The 16,551-nt window shown below is 44.2% G+C and overlaps 1 protein-coding gene across 1 annotated transcript; it reads right to left on the reverse strand.

The window, feature by feature from the left end:
- Window positions 1–8,106: 8,106 nt before the first annotated feature.
- CHCT1 (CHD1 helical C-terminal domain containing 1) lies at window positions 8,107–16,252 on the reverse strand. The gene is made up of 5 exons (XM_055704604.1): window positions 16,175–16,252; window positions 15,272–15,400; window positions 13,784–13,971; window positions 13,165–13,264; window positions 8,107–8,241 (listed from the first exon to the last, which is right to left on the reverse strand). The coding sequence occupies exons 1-5, from the start codon at window positions 16,250–16,252 to the stop codon at window positions 8,107–8,109; spliced, it is 630 nt and encodes a 209-aa protein (XP_055560579.1).
- Window positions 16,253–16,551: the final 299 nt, after the last annotated feature.

Consider the following 16,551-nt stretch of genomic DNA (forward strand, 5'->3'; position numbering starts at 1 on the left):
GTATATTCTCAACGGCTGTTCGATGAAAATCCAACTTAAAATTGTGCATGGATTTAAATCTAATTTATTTGTAGCAATTTTTGTTTATGACTGCTTTAGGTACTATGAACAAATTCAGCTAACTGCAAGGCAAAACATTTTTATCCCTGAATGCCCATACAGCAGGGCGCTGGTGAATTACTAACGATTTCTTTTCTGAAGTCCTGTTAAAACTATTTAACATTTAATGGAGTATATAATACTAGTGTCAGAATTTAGGCAGGGAAGGAGTGTTTAAAATTGTCCTAAAGAAGTCGTGTCATTTCTGTACTGCAGAAGTGTTTAAAAGCTTCAGGCTGGGTACATGGGTTTACACTTAACATTACCTGGAGACCGTTTATTTGCTCAGGGTTTCCAGTCTTGGGTCTCCGTTTCTAACTTTTGCCTAGGGAATCTCAAAGATCTCAAGGTTTTGTTTGGGATGAGGAGCATTATTTTGACTGATGCCAGTGAAAGTGGTCTGCACCAACCACTGCTGTTATTTCAGTTCTAGTTTGTGTACGTGTTTCGTGGTTTGCCTTCAAGTTCAAGCAATCAGATGAGCTTCCAACATGGGGCATGTTAGGGAGGTGTTGCGCTTCTATCTGATAACCAAGTGTGTTCATTCATTTGTTTAATCAGTAGCTTTATTGTCAGATCTTGCTGGGTGGATGTGCTCTTTCTTTCTTTCGTAAAGCTACTTCACCGGCTTGTTCTATACTGTGGTGCATTGGCTTGTCTGGAAGGAATTAAGGTTCTAAAAGTCATCCGGAATTCTCTTTGATAGTGAACTTTGGCCAAGAAACGTGACTTGGCCGAGAGGAGTTGCAGTGATCCTTGGAGGATTACGGCGTGCTTTTCATGTGACTGAATTAAACCCTGACTTGACTCTTGGGTTGAACTTCTCATTGTAGCATCTCTGCAATTCCAGTCATGCCAAGGCACATAAATTGTGGAAAAAGGTAGCTGGGGCCGATGGCTGAAGTTAAAGCAGAGGAAGTTTGCAGAACAGCTTTGCAGCTGCCTACAAAATGCTCTGTTGCCTGCTCTGCATGCTGTAGCTTGAAACCTTCACCTAATGCTATCCTTGCTGCAAATGTAATAATTACTCTTCATGTAATAATATAAAACTTGCCTTTCTGGTTTTTTGTTCTCTATCTCCTAAATCTTCTCAGAAAGTGTCTGTGTTGGCACCTGGAGACTGTTTGAAATGCAGCAGTATTAGTTGCTGATTACCGTTACTGTCCCTGCTGTTACAGGTTGTTGCTCGATATTTTTGAGAAAGTAGGAGCCCGGCTGGATGACGTCAGGGGAAGGTAAATGACATGTCCCTCCGTGCCGATGTGGCTGGAGTAGCTCTTCTAGTATTACTTCAGTATTTCATGACTTCTGCACCGGGCAGAGCTAGAGGAGTGGAGGTGTGATCCCCTGCGTTGTCCATACTGTGCAGTTTTCCAGTGTGGCACTTACCGACGTGAACCCGCACCTCCCTCGCTCCCCTTGGAGGCAGAACTGGGAATCCCCCCCCACCCCCAGAGCAGGTGCACACCTGAACATAAGTACTGGGATGGGGGCCACATGTAGCCTTGCACGCTGGGAGAGTTCGTGCCCCCTGTGACTCAAGTAGCCAACTATGAAACACTATATAAAGTTAATTAATTACTGGTATTTTATAGACGCACACTGCACCTACTGTTAGCTGGGCAGGTGCTGTGTTTGGTGCTGGCATTAAGCAGGGAGTCCTGTGAGTGGAAGCCCAGTGAAAGGCATCTTCCGAGGTTTTTCTTGAAGGTAAGTAATCACATCAGAGTAACTGGATGCAAGTGGGCAGGACAGGTGTCACCTTAAGGTAAACTATTTTAACTCCTTGTTTAAATTAAACCCTTAATATTTTATTTTCAGCACAATGTTGTCCGAGTCGGTAACTTGACTGTCCTCTTTTACGCAAACACTGCAGCTGGTAAAGGGAGGGAGGAAGGTGGCGTCAGGATTTCTGCACCGTTCTTAGGGCTGGGGCTGTTCTGGGTGACTTGTTATGGAAGGGGAAAAGCACACAAAGATTTCAAGAGCTAACAAAAGGGGAAGTTGCAGAAAGATACTTGAAAATAAATCTATCCCTCAGCTACTTGAAGTAAAACAGCTAGTGACTATTTGGCCCCAAACAGTTGTTTGATTGCTTTTATAGCAAGGTTTTAATTCCAACCAGTAAGTGTCTGCCTGTCCTAGTGTCTGACTATCCCCGTCTTCATATGCACTCTGTATCGATACCTATACCTATTGTTTAAGATATTTTTTTCCTTTTTTTGCACACAGTTCTTGTTTAATTTTGAAGGGGTTTTGTTGTTGATTTCTAACTTATTAGGACAATGATGTTCTTTTGTATCTTTAAAAATGAAGTTTTTCTTTACACGTGCTGCAGTCAGAAATTTGCTAAAGGTGCCATTGCGCTGCTTCTCATGGTACAAAAAATGCACATTTAACTTGATTTCCTTTTTATAGTCCTACGTATTGGTAGAGTACAAAAAGGAAAATGCATTGTGCCTAAAACATGATTGAAGCTATTGACAAAAACTTTACTTGATTTACATGGATCAGATCTGACTTCGCAGGCTAGCAGCAAACAGCGTGGTGGAGATGTTGCTGTTACCAGTCTTTAAACGGAGATCCTTCCCTCCGCTGCCTGTGCGGAAACCTTATTTTATCTAAAGGTCATAGTTTCCCTTTTTTTTCCTTATGTTTTATAAAAAGAAAATTAATGGCCAAATGTTAGTTGTAAATCCAGCTCTTTGTTGTGGGTGTTTCCGTGTTTGACACAACTGGCCTGTTGCACGTTGTGTTTCTTGGCCTTGCGAGGATTTCTGTGAGAAGCAGGGAAGAAATTTCCTTTATCTAGAAATAAACTAAACTACATATAGAAAATTGGCGGCGCTGGTGTAATGCTTTTGTCCCTAAATCTCAGGAATGTTTTAGGCAGTGAAACAGGTTTCCCTTCAGTGATATAAAGGTGCGTGCTCTAGGGTCTTGTTTAACAATATTTCATTGCAATCCTAGGTATCTATAGCATGAGTGGCCTTAGTGAGTTTGTTGAAGTGCACATTTTTTTTTTAAAAAAAAAGTAAATTTTAAGATGAAAAAGATATATACTATATAAATATATAGAGATATTTAGAAACTTGGTTTGTGGTGCACAAGTTCAGTGTTGGATCGCTAAATAATTGTCGCAGGTACCATATGTGTAACTTTTTTCTTTTATGTATATTCCTTTATGGGAAGCGATATTGCCATGGTAACTACAACTTTACAATTTCTTTACTACTTAATGATGTGAATGAACTCTACATTTTATTGAATATTACCAGGTTCAGTACTATTTTTATACTTTATTGAACTACAGGGGATTTTAATTTAATAGCATTTTAAAAAAATGTTGCTTGAACTGTATAACTGTATAAATTGAACTACTTATACAAAATCCACCTCTAAACCAGAATCTCTACCTGTAGTGCCACGCTCATTAATACAAAAGTATCTTGATCATTACTAGACTTTGAAGACCACCCTACTTGTCGTGTCAAGACTAACGTTTCGTATCCTACTTCTCAGACTGCAGTGCCCAACATTATTTGTAACCATCAAACCATACTATGTTTGTAACCAGCATTGTGATATTCTGTAATTGTATTGCTAAAATGAAATATTGACCTAATAAATATAGTGTTCCCGCATTTTGAAGTATCTGCATTGAATTGAGTTAAAACTTTGCTCTCAACAAATTACCTGCCCTCTGGCTCCCCACTGCCCCCCCCTTGCCCCCACCTTATTGTAACGTGTATAAAAGCGGGTGTTTGGCTGTATCTACTCGTTAACAGTATGTTAGAGCAAGGCTAGAGGTTGAGTCGATCTGAACGGAGCTTCTGGGGCTTGCAGCGGGTCTGGTCTGTGTTCATCACTTCCTCTGAGCTATTTTGCCCACATTACCTTAATTCTGACGTGTGTCCAGGCTGGCTCCTGGTAGGGGAGAACGGCACACCTTGGGGTGGATTAGTCCCCTGTGCTGTCAGCTTGCACCTCTTCACTACTCGCTGCAGCGCGCCCCCCGGAGTGTGAGGGCAGTCTGCAGTGCTGTCGGTTTAATTAATAAACCGTAAGGAGAGCAGGTCGTGCAGTCAGTCTGCAAGTGTTTGGTTTATCCAGTTAACCTCAATAAATATTGGTTGGACAACTTCTGATGCCATTACTGCCATTATTGCTGGAGGAAGCTGTACCTGGCTAACTAATTTTCCTTGGGCAAGATGATTTGGTTTCCATAAATGGCTGGTCATACAGCTTTGGGGGTGTTTTCATTTTGGCTGGCCCCTTCATCTTGTGTTTAATACTCTATTGAGTTGTGAATGTGGTTGCTTTATCACCTAGGATCTTCTGGTACTGCAGCAGTTAAATAAAAAAGCAGAAGCACTTAATGAAACTGGGCTGTGGGTTTTGATGGCTTTAGGCTTTTTTATGCTATTTATTTAAATGAGACTCTTTAGATGATGCACTCCCAACATAGATGAAGTGGTATTTATAGTTCAGGAATTCCAGCTGCACCATGTCAGTGTGGTAGTGTCTGTGTGCGAGAATACCTTTGGCTGTTGGTAGTTGACTGTAATAAGGTTGTTTTTAAAAGCAAAACCAGAACCAGCTCTGCACACACCCAGGAGGAAAGAATGTTCTGCCCTGGCTGAGGGAGGAAGTTGTGCTCGGCAGCGTTGTGAACCCACCACCAGTTTTAAGATGAAGTGTCTTGAGCTGCAAGGAGGAGGTGGTTCTGGCTGTTCCGTGGACCAGACCCAGTTCCCAGGCGTGTACTCTCATAAGAGCATCTGCATGGGGAGGGGTGCCAGGGCTCGCTTTGTTTCTGGTTTTTTCCCCTCTTCACTTGTTGGCAATTTGGTTGTTTATCTGGAAATTTCCCTACAAGCTCAGTGCTGGTGAAGAGCCGTGTGGCTGCCTCCAGTCTCCAGCTACAAGTGCTTGGGAGGGGACTGTAGCCCAGCCACGCCGCAAGGCCTCGGGAGAAGGAACAGGCGGGTGTCTGTGCCCTGCGCTCGGGAGCAGACGGGTCCGGTCTAGTTCCCTCTGGTCTATAGAGTAGGTCCTCAGTGAGACTTGGGGGGGGTGGTGGCTCTTGTGTCTTGTGATGTCCAGATCCAGGGAAACCTCTCCCAAGCCTCCACGTTTCTCTGGGATGGGGCAGTCTGAGACCATTTCCAGGAGAGTGTGACATGATGAAGTTGTTTCTGGTTCTTAACGGCACTTCTGAAGACTCTTACCTTTGATACACTGTATGTGCCCGTTGCTTCACCTTCATCTGTGCACTTGCTGTAATCCTTAATACTCGGATGCTCTTGTGGGTACAAAGTGAAAATTTTAATACCAGCGTTTATGGGCAAATTGGAAATGGTGGTTGTGAGCTGCTGCAGCAACTGACTGAGCCTCTTGGGTACCTGCGAAGCGTAAACCACGGGAGGGTGGGAGCCCTCATTAGTTGGCAGATGCGGATCCTTCCCTGCGTGTTGGTCTTCCCCTGCCCTGAAGTAGCCACGGGAACACAAAGTGTCTCATACAAGTCAGCAGTCACAGCGCAAGAGTCTCGTGTGGCTGCCTGAGCCCAGGATGGGTTGGAAATCAGCATTTCTAAGAGGAGCTTTTATATTTTTTTTTAAACCATCAGGTTCTGAGTCATTTGAGTGTGTCAGGCAGAGGTCTTTCCTCATTTCACAGGTCTGCAATTTCAATTTTGAAAGGCAAAAATGCCTTCAAACGCTCATCCAGCTGCTAGGGAAGCAAATGCAATTCAAAGGCACTGCACCCTGAGGAACCCGGGTAAGTTCTCTGCGCCAGGTCCACCTCTTGTAAAATGAGGATGACTCCAGGGGTGGTGAGGCTGAAATCCTCAGGGCTGTGGCAGTGCCCTTTGTGGTCCTGCCCAATACATTGTATCCATGCAAATGTAAATGGATGAAAGATGTAAGTCCCCGGACATCTGCATGTTCGGGCAACTTTCTCAATTCTTGCCCTTTTCCCGAGGGAAACGTTGACATTTGGGGAGCGCTGAAGCCAAACTGCCAAGCACAAACCAGCAACAGAGGAGGCTCAGTAAAAAGTCTGTTCCTTTCAGCTGGTATGAAGGAAGAATTAACAGCAGCAACCCAAAAACTGTTCTTGCCCAGGTAAAGGTAACCAGGTGTTGAAAACAGAGGTATGAGGCTGTACTGCTGATTTATGGGGAGCTGGCAAATCGAGCTGGGTAAAAGCTGCTTCCCAGTAATTACTTTCTTCCTCTGGTTAGTCTGAGCAAAGTCCAAAACCCTGACATCAGCAAGGATCATCGCAGTCTTCCTCATGCTCGCAAAATGTAACCACGATTCCCATAAAACTGGCCTGAGGCAAGCTGCTGGGGGGAGGCTGGTTTGTTTGTGGGTGGTTTAGGTTGTTTTGTTGTTGTTTGTTTTTTTTAAGCATTAAGAGAAATGGTCCCTTGGACTTCCTGAAGCATGGGGAGCTCTTTGTGGCTGGTGGAATGTCTAGTGTGTCTCTGGCAGGGACGGCTCCTGTCCTAGGATGTCTTGTCCTGGGGTGACCAGCTGCCATGAGACGTCACTGCTGTGGGACTGTGGGGGCAGCACAGGTTCTGCTTATTCCTGACATCTTCTGTTTCCCACTGAACAGTGTTTCTGTTTCCTATGGCACAAAACATGTGCTTTACTGTCCTGAACTTAACTGCCAACAGCAGCTTCTGCTTGCATCTCTTCAGGCTGTGGTTTGCAAGGGGGAAATGGTAATGTCTTGTGCCTTTTTTTTTTTTTCTTTGGTTCTACACTACGCATGGACACTTTGCAAAATACATGAAAATCTTCGTTTCCTTAAGAGCCAAAGCCAAGGTTGTGCAACACTTCCATGAATTCCCTCATGCTCCATTTAAATGGAAAAGAGCAAACAGCCCGAGATAGGAAATGTGCGTTGAGGGCTACAAGCCTTGCAGCTGAGCAAGTCTGCTTTGGTAGCACCGCTGCCTGTCGGCTTCCGAAATTAAACAGCAGGAAAAAGCAATCCTTGTAATACTGCATGAGTGGTACTGATGCATCCTGTAGTTTACACCAAACATTTTCTCCTTGTATGTTCAGAGCAGGGACCTTTGGAGGTGAAATCTTTTCTCTTTGCCCAATGTCATCTGGTCGGGAAATTGTGAGGTTATTTCTGGCAGAGCTCAATTTTCCTTGAGAGCTTTCCTGTCACTTCTAAGTCACCTCAGGTCCTACTGGAAAAATTGTAAAATAATCCAAGTCAAGCAGGCTTTAATCTTGCTCAGTTCTGTCTTACATAAGTGTGACATTTTGAGGGCATACAGTATTTTTCTGATGCAGCTACATGTGCTACTACATTTGCTTTATAGAATATGTGCTATGGAGAAAGCTTAGAAACCTTAAGCTGAAAGAAATATTCTGTTATTCTAAGAAAATTCCTCATATTCTGCTACTGAACCAGGTCTGCACCACCCAAGTATCCGCTCTTACGCACAATGAAACCCAACGTGAGAAGCCAAATCTGCTGCCCGGTGAAGGCAGCACATGGCATCCTCCTTCACAACCTCTCCCAAACAGTTTTCTGTGTACACTTGGCAGTGGTGCCTTCATGGGCAGCGCAGCCAGGGACGTTAGTCTCTTGCCAAGGTCTGTGGATGTGATCCAAGATACCATTTAAAAAGGAAATCTGTTGTCTTGATTCTAAAAATGGACTGTGTTATCTGCCCTTCCAAAGGGATCTAGGGGGGATTTGTCTTGCTTGGGTTCAGATCTGAAGATAATACCTAAGCCCCCTACCCACCATCTGATTTTTAGCACGTAGGAAGGAAGGATGGATGGATCTTTGGGTTGGTTGGTTTGTTTTTTACTGGTTAAACTAAAAGATTCTTATGCCAAGTTATTGCTGTTTCTGTTGTTTTCTTAAAACCTGGATTCCACTGTAAATCAAATCTAGCCAAACCTGAAGCCCAAACCAGCCAGCTTTGTTACTGTTTTCTGCTCTCACTACTCCTGTCCTGAAGCATCAGCTCTTGGATGAGTCTCTTCCTGCAGCAGCAGTTGAACGGGGCTGCAGCTGTCTCGACCTGGATGAATGGATGGCAGCTGCTACATCTCCCAAGAACACTGATGTATGTGCAGGCTCGTGGTCATTATTTGCCTAGAACAGTTAGAAATGGCAAGTTTATGTGTAAAAGTTATGCAACTTCTTTTTTTTTTTTACCAGAATGTTTTCCGTATGCTGGTCTCTTCCCTTTTTCTTTCATTCTCTCCTCCCTGGTCAGTACAACTGCAACATGCGGAGGGCTTGTGTTTATATTTTTAATAAATGCAGTAAATGCAGATTCTGCTCTGGTCAGAAGAGGCCTTCTGCCATAGTAAGGAAAGGAGCAGTTGCCTGATTCCTTAGGAACGCTGTTCTTCCCCTACGAGTTTATATAAAAAGAACAAAGTAGTAAAGGTAGGTCTGATACTTACACATCGGCAATCAGGTCTCAATGCTGGTGCACAGCTGCTAGGAAGCTCTAGGATAATAATAAATAAGATCACGTGGTTTAAAATAGGATCATTTTCATTTTGTTTAGGTCAAAGCTTGTTGCTATGATGCTGCATGTATTTCAGTATTTTTTTGTTTCAGGAAACCATGGAGACTGTCTTTATTCCCTGCTTTTTTGTTCAGGTGATGATACTGCATGACATTATTTCTGTCTTTCCATTGACTCTGGAGTCATCTGGGAACCTTAAAAACAAAAAAAACCCACAAAGTAAACAGAAGGCATAACTCCTCTGGGAAGCTGTATCTCCTACAGGAGCTGATACTGGTGTGCGCAAGCTGTCCTCTATGAACTTTACTGGGTGGATCCTGAATATGGTTCAATCCCACCAATAGCTTGTCACCAGAAATCTATAGTAACACCATGGCTTGCCACCCAGGCTCTCAAGCAACCAGCAATCCCAAATCCTTGCTATGTTTGTTATGTTTCAATTGCACTGATTTTTGGTATTTCATGCCCTTTGTGTCTCTGGTGCATTTATCTACCTAAGAATTGGTTGGGTTGTATTTTCCCTGTTCTTACTGGGAAGCAGACGAGCGGAGGAGGATTGCCTGGAGCCGTGCAGCCGGCAGGTTAGTGTGGGACTCCTACTCAGCCTCCCAGATCTCGCTGTCTAGCTAGCTCTTGTTTTTTGACTTTTAGTTTATCAATTTGGATTTGAAGTGCTCCCTCAGAGCTGTGACATACCAGATTGGACTTTTTTAGAGGTAAATAGAAAGACTGGGGAGAAAATGAGATAAAAAGCAAGTTGGTTATGAGTACATGAGAACTCCCACAGGACATGTGATTGCATTTTAGCAGCTTGAAAATAGGCTTACGTGGGACAAATCCTCCTTCTGCATGCAGACTGTGGCACCTGTTTGTGGCAAAACTGATCTTGTCAGCAATTGCTTTTAATGTCCCTTTCTCATTCCTCCGTTGGGGTTTGTGTATGCCGAAGTTCTGGCTGGATTAAACAGGCTGCCAGTAGCTCTGGTTAGCAAACATGCCTGCTACAGGTTGGTCTGCATTTTTGCTCCACAAAACAAGTGTGTGTGGCTTTGCTAGGGAGGGCCCAAAGGCAAACCACAGCTATGTTTTGAGCATCCAGATTGCTGTGTAAAGACACACTAATTAATGCCAACTGATGTGGGCTAACAAAGGGATGTCGTCTTCCTTATTACTGCCTAATGCTATAGTAGCTTCTTTTGCTGCTGTTTTCCCTACTCCCATGTCTCTTACCTGAGACAGCAGTTCAACCTGCCCAGCTCCTCTAGCTCCACCACTGATCATGTCTTCACCTGCTGATCCTCCTGCAAAAAGGCCATGTGTAGATGGCTCTACTTGAGCAGGAAAATGTTTTTCCTGCTTGGTGCCAGTATGACGCTGACCATGTGAGTGCCTCTCATCTGTTGTTCTTCCCACTGGGCGGTGACTTTGCAGGTGTGTTGGTGGTGACTGTCTCTTTGACCTAGGTGTTCCTGCATGGCTCTTGTATCTCTGCTGAGGCCCCCAGCTGATGTAAAGCTGCTTTTTTTTTTTTTTTTTCTTTAAGTTCTTGAACTGAATCTTGGTTTTCAGAAGGGCAGCATATAAAAAAAAAAAAGAAACAAACAAAAACCAAAACACTTTTAAAGATATTTATATGAGCAAACACTATACGTTGACTCGTGCTTGGGCAATAACTCTTGCTTAACCATGGTCCTGTTGGGTGGCAGCAGCAGTGAGCTGAGCAATGACTGTACTGTCTGCCTGAATCCTCACCCTGCAAAGCATTTGTTCCTTGCAGTTGAGATCGGAGGCTAATCCCACCCAGCAGCGAGTCCTGCTGGCCTCTACAAAGCTGTGTTTTCTGTGTTCTCTCTCTTCCCCTGCACCGATGCCCAGCTCAGCTATTTCTGCAGCCTGACTCACCCAGCCCAGTCTACCCCAGCACCTAAAATACGTGTTTTAAAGCAAGAACCCTACTGAGCATGCTAGCGAGAGAAATGTCATTTCTCAGGCATTTTAGGGAGACAGGTAGCAGCTGACAGTGCGGTTTGGTGGCTCAGGCATATGTAAGGGGACACGGGTGCTGCTTAGCCCCACGCCCCGGGGTGCGGGGGGGTGCTGTGGACTGGTGTGCGCTGCCGCTGGATGTCACTGTGGCTGTATGGGACTCTGCGCTGGGAGGATGGCTGCGGGTGACGATGGGTCCTTGCGTGGAGCATTCGAAGGGTGGTAGGATGGTACCACGGAGCTGGATGGAGAGCCGGCACCTATGCTGTGCATGCTTCTATGCAATTCTGGAGAAAAACAATTTTCATGTTGCCACTGGTTATGCAGTTTGGCTTTTTTTTAAAAAACAAAACCAAAACCCACCACACCTCTTTCCCAGAGCCTCAGAGAGCTGAGAGGATTTATTTCTTTACTCTTCTCAGGCTGATTTCTACAGCTTTCAGTAGTGTACAGGAGCCAGAAGATTGTGAAGGGAAATGATGCTCTGTTCTAGCTCTAAGCTAAGAAATGAGTCTGGTCTGGTATTTTCACTAAGTCTAAAACCAAGGTTGGGACCAGTGTTTAAATTCAGATGTGTGGGGTTTTTTTTTTATTTTTTTATTTTTTTTTAAAAAAAGGCCTAAAAGCCCAAATGTGAGGGAGGGAGAAGTTAGATCCCTAATTTTAAGATGACTGATGAGCAAGGCTAGTGGATGGCTGCTCATTAGCCTCTCTCCTTTAACAAAACTCACAAAATTATCAAATTATCATGGTGACAACCTCCATCACTTACTAATTAAATATTGAATCTGTAATTTTATGCTCACTCATCTAAATAACAAGGCATTTGCAAATAATCTATTTCTGTTGCACTGAGCGTGCCGGTCCCCCCTGGATCCACAGCCTGTTGTTTGTGCTCTAGCAGGGAGCCGACTGCTGTTCCCTTCCCACAAAGGGCAAAGATGCTTATTTTTCTCCCACTTGTCTTGCATAACAAAAGGCATTTGTCAACAGTTACATAACAGCAGAATTTGTTGCTTCTTCTATCAGCTTTTTTGGAGGCAGCCTTGTCCCCAGCGCTGTGCAGCCCTAGCTGGCAGGCTCTTGCTGGCTGCAGGTTGGTGCACACTCCTCAGCACACGCCGGTGCATCCCAATAGCGCACGACGCAGCGTGACTAATGCTTGTCACCCACTGATTGGTTTTTGGCTTTTTGTTTTATTATTTATTTCCCCCTCCCTCTCCTTGGAAAGGAAGATGTTGAATTGTCTGGTTTGGTTGTGATTTTTATTTAGGGGAGCAAAAGGATGGAAAGGTGGCTTGGTGAGGGGTGTGGTATTTGCTTTTTAATACTTGTTTGGAGGTAGCAATGGGGAGCTGCCCTCAGCCACATGCCCTGCAGGAGGAGCAGAGCTTGTCCTTAGCTGAGGTCATGTCCTGGGCTCCGTGAGCCTCTGAGAAGGGCTGTGCTGGAAATGGAGCTCAATTTCCCTCTCTGCAGTGCTCACAAATTTAAGGGAGCAGGAACGCCTGTTGCCGCCTGCCTCCTGGCGCTGCCAGTTGCTTTTTTAACGTCTCCCAATTAATCACGGGCGTCTCACACTAGCAACAGGAATTTGTGTGGGGGTTCTTTTTTCTTTACAATAGGTTTGATTTCCTTATTGTTGGAATATCTCTTTAGAGCCTTAAAAATAAATCGATGGTTTTGTTTCCCCATAAACTAAAAGCAGAAACTGCACGGCTGGCTTTCCCCTTTCTCTCTAACTGGAGTAGAGAGCTGTTTACCTGCAGCCTCAAACTTATTTATGGCTTTATCACTGCCAGCTATTAAATGACCACAGCTCCCTTTTTGACATGAAGCAAGCAGTGTCCCAGTAACCCGACAAGGTCTAGCCTGCTGCTGTTTTCTAATTTACTCCAAACAATTTCCTAGTTGATTTTTTTTTTTAAATTGTAGATCTGTTTTAATTATTTTTTAATAAACTTCTTAAAGTATGTGTTTCTTGTGGACCTTTGAACTTCCTGGTGTACTCAGCCTTTGCTCAGGAGATATGTTTATGGTTGCTATAAGTGTGCTTAAATGGGTTAACCCTTCAGAGTCGGTGTTCTTGGGAAACAGTTCGTTACTATTTACTGCCTTTGTATAGCTGGTGCCCAGGTACAGAACTCTGTTTTGGCAAACACAGCCTTTACCTAAACTAGGTGCTTGTTTCAGAGTTTAACTCTTACATCATCAGATAAAACTATGGATCAGATTTGGTCTGTAAAGCGTGACTGGAAACATGAGATCAGCAAACAGCTCCAAAAATTGTAAATCACGGTGCTGGGGACACCAGCTCAGCTTCCCAGAGCTAGCCAGGGAAAGCTGTGGGTGGCTGCCATAGCTCAGTGCCCATGTTATAGTAAGAACTGCCAACATTTGCAGGATTTGTGTCCCTTAGGTAAACAGACTTCTTGGTAATAGGCTTCTCCTTTGACATGGATCGATCAATGTAAGCTGCATGGTATAGTTATCCCCTTAAAGTTACTACAGCAGAAACACCTTATGGGGTATTAACTTTCCTGTTTGCTTACCAGAAACTTATCCATTTGGTTGTTTTTGATGTACTTATATAGGTTCTGCAGTTGCTTTCCATCCATCTCTGAGAAAAGGGAGACAAATTGCCACAACATCCTTGGGAAAAGAAAGAGATAGATTGTACATGTAAATACAAACTTCAACTTCTTCATTTTGCTCCCTAGTTCTGGCTTGGTGAGTGTAACCACTGACATACATTTTGCACAGCTTTTTTTTTTTTTTTTTTTTCTTTCTTTCTTTTTTTTCCTCCCCAAAGCTCATAAACTTTGAAAGAACTGCTCTTCCCTAAGCACGGGAAGGGTTATTTTTTAACTCAGGTGGCTACTTAGGAGCCTCTTTACTTGCAAAGGGATGTTGCTGATGGGCAGCACATTGAAATTGGCCTTGTGCTGGGCAGGACTAGGTGCCACATGGCCTCTGCTAAAATTACCTGCAAGATCTGTGAGTATTTGGCAGTTAGAGCAAGCTATGCAAGTCTCCTGTAGATACCCAACCTGATTTCCAGTGCCTGGAAATGCAGGGCCAAAGTATGTGTCTAAATGCCTGCTGGGAGCAGCAGGGGCAGGAGCCTGTCATGCTGGGAGCACCACCAGTGCAGTACTACCGGTGCCGGGCAAGATGAGACCCTTCTGCCAGTGCTTGACTTGCGAGGCTCTGCAGTACTGTTGGAGAAACAGATCCATGCGGTCCCCGATTATGGTCAAACTTTTCTTCGTGTACTTCTTTTTTTTTTCTGTGGGGAGGTGCTGCGGTAAATGCAGTTTCCTAAGCGACTTCTTAAAGGGTCTGAAAAGGTCCTTGCACTGTAAAGAAAAAGGGTTAGCATAGGTGTTCAGCATTTTAAATCCAGGTCTTGAGCATTCCTTTTCACTAAATAAACCAATTAAATCGCTGGCTGGGAAGCCCTGAAGGAGTGTTATGTTTTGGTGTCTCCTGTGTCGACAGTGGGGAAGCTGACACGGGTGTTCAGCAGGACCTCTGTTAGGCCCTCCCATCACTGCAGGAGTCGCTCCTGCATGTCCCAGGGCTGCTGACACCCTGGGCAAAGTGTGCTGAAGGTGATATGAAAAGGAAATTGAGGGATTTCCAAGACTGGGAATTCCTTTTTAATGTTGTAGGCTGAGAGGTATAAATTTCAGGCTACAAAACAGCTGCTGTTCTGCAGGGAGGGGGAAAAGGAAACTGTTTTACTGCTTTTCTCACGCTGCCTCTTTCTGTGGCCAAACCTTGGATGTGTTGCAAGCATCTGCATGCATGTGATGTAGGAGCAAACACTGTGTCTGGGTGCCTTGGTTTTTAGTGGTTCTTTTTTTTCTTTTTTCCCTTTTTTTTTTCTTTTTTCCCTTTTTTTTTCTTTTTTCCCTTTTTTTTTCTTTTTTCCCTTTTTTTTTCTTTTTTCCCTTTTTTTCTTTTTTCCCTTTTTTTTCTTTTTTCCCTTTTTTTCTTTTTTCCCTTTTTTTTCTTTTTTCCCTTTTTTTTCTTTTTTCCTTTTTTTTTTCTTTTTTCCCTTTTTTTTTTTCTTTTTTCCCTTTTTTCTTTTTTTTGTGTGTGTGTTTTGGGTTTGGTTTTGGGTTGGGTTTTTTTTGGTCTGCCACATGCACTGGGCCTTGACTGGGCCTCTGCATGTTTATGTCATGATGCACCAGGGACAGGAAAGTCATATCCCACCGTGGGGGTGGATGGTATCAGGTGGAGCTCTGTGCCTGCAGTACAAGTGATGCAGAGGAACCAAACCACCATAGCCAGGGAGCATGTGGCATCATGTGAAATGATAATGTAGCAGTACTTGTTCTGAAAAACTGAACTATATATGTGAAATGTGATTATGTTGTTTTTGTTTGTTTGGGTTGGGGGTTTTTTTTGTGGTTTTGTCTGGTGGCGTCTTTTTTTTTTTCTTTTAAACTAAAGGTATGATGGTCCTGATGACTGGAAAATAGTGATGAGGCAAAAACTTTCAGACATGGAAGAAGGCTACAGGATGAAGTGCCTTGTCCTGCTTTTTTGCTCCCTCTGCTAAATCCTGGGTTTTATTTGCTCCCTTTGTCTTGAGAACCTGGGATGCCACCGACGACTTCTATTGCTAAATTCTATTCAGTATCTCACAATTTTGAAGGTGTCCTGATCAAGACCGTCTGCGCAGCAGATGAGCAGGGTCTTGCATGGTGGAGCACTCTCGCTGCCCGTTACAAAGGCTGCCTCCTTCGTCATGCCAGCCAAATCCTTCTCTGTGGTCTACAAATTGCCAAAGCCACAGGTTAGTCTTTCAGTTCGTGCAGATCTTGCATCCTCTCTTTAAAAGACTGCTATGGACAAATCCTGTCCTAAGGCTCAGGAGTGTTTCTCTTCCTGCTAAATCATTTCACATTGGGTTTTCAGAGGTGCTCAATGAAACTAGGTATTAAATTGTCATTAAAAGTCCATAAGAACTAGGTGCCTATTTGAAAGTCCTTTTTGGAGATCCTGCCTCCAATAAATTACAAGGTAAACAATGACCACTCATTCCTAATAGCATTATTCAAATATGGGCTGGCAGTTACTTGTTCAGTGGAAATAAGTGGTTACAATGGGTTCATTGTAACGCCATACTGCTCCATACACAGCTTCTATTGATGGCAAAGGTACCATGGCTGACCTGCTGCAAAGCCACACTGGAAACAAAATAAAACGTTCAGCTATTGAATTTGCACCTCACTGTCTGGGGAGAGGGATATTTTCTCTTGCAAAGGGCAGTGGCTGTTTTCCCTGTGTCAACGTTTGTGTAGGTAACTCCTCCACTCATCTTCTGGAAAGCAACACTTATATAACTGACTTAAACACAAGCTTATGTTGCCTTTTAAAATATGCTGAAGTGTGTAGGAAGAGAAGTCCTTTCCTCTCTGACATGTTCTGCTCCCTTGAGAAGATTACTTCTCTGCAAATTTGATCCCAAACCACATTTCAGAGGCGAAACTGAAGCTGGATTCTGCTTTGTTCTTGCTATGTGCCAACCTCTCTCCCTGTGCTCACCTGGCCAGCAGTGCCATCCCTGCTGTTGTCCTTTGCCCTGGCTCCATCCACTTCATCCTTAAAGCCTGCCTCCTCCATGGGACACAGACGCCCTGTCCCCTGCCCGGGGCCCCACTCACACCAGGCTGGAAGGGAAAACTGCCACAGAGCTGTGTCTGGACCGAAACATTTTGCGGTGACCAAGGAGACTGGGGTGCCCAGACACCGGTTCAGAGCTCCGCAACCATGGAGACAGCTGGGGCCCTCCAGCCCCACAACACTGTGGCCCTCTGGAGTAGAGTGTCGCCTCTCCCCATCAGTTTTGCCATTGATTTGTGGTCCTAAAGATATAAGCAGAAACCCCTGGATTTTCCCCTTGCTGGTAGTCGTCAGGATGT

This window comes from Falco cherrug, chromosome 1 (genome assembly GCF_023634085.1).
Source record: "Falco cherrug isolate bFalChe1 chromosome 1, bFalChe1.pri, whole genome shotgun sequence".
In the NCBI taxonomy this organism is placed as follows: Eukaryota; Metazoa; Chordata; class Aves; order Falconiformes; family Falconidae; genus Falco; species Falco cherrug.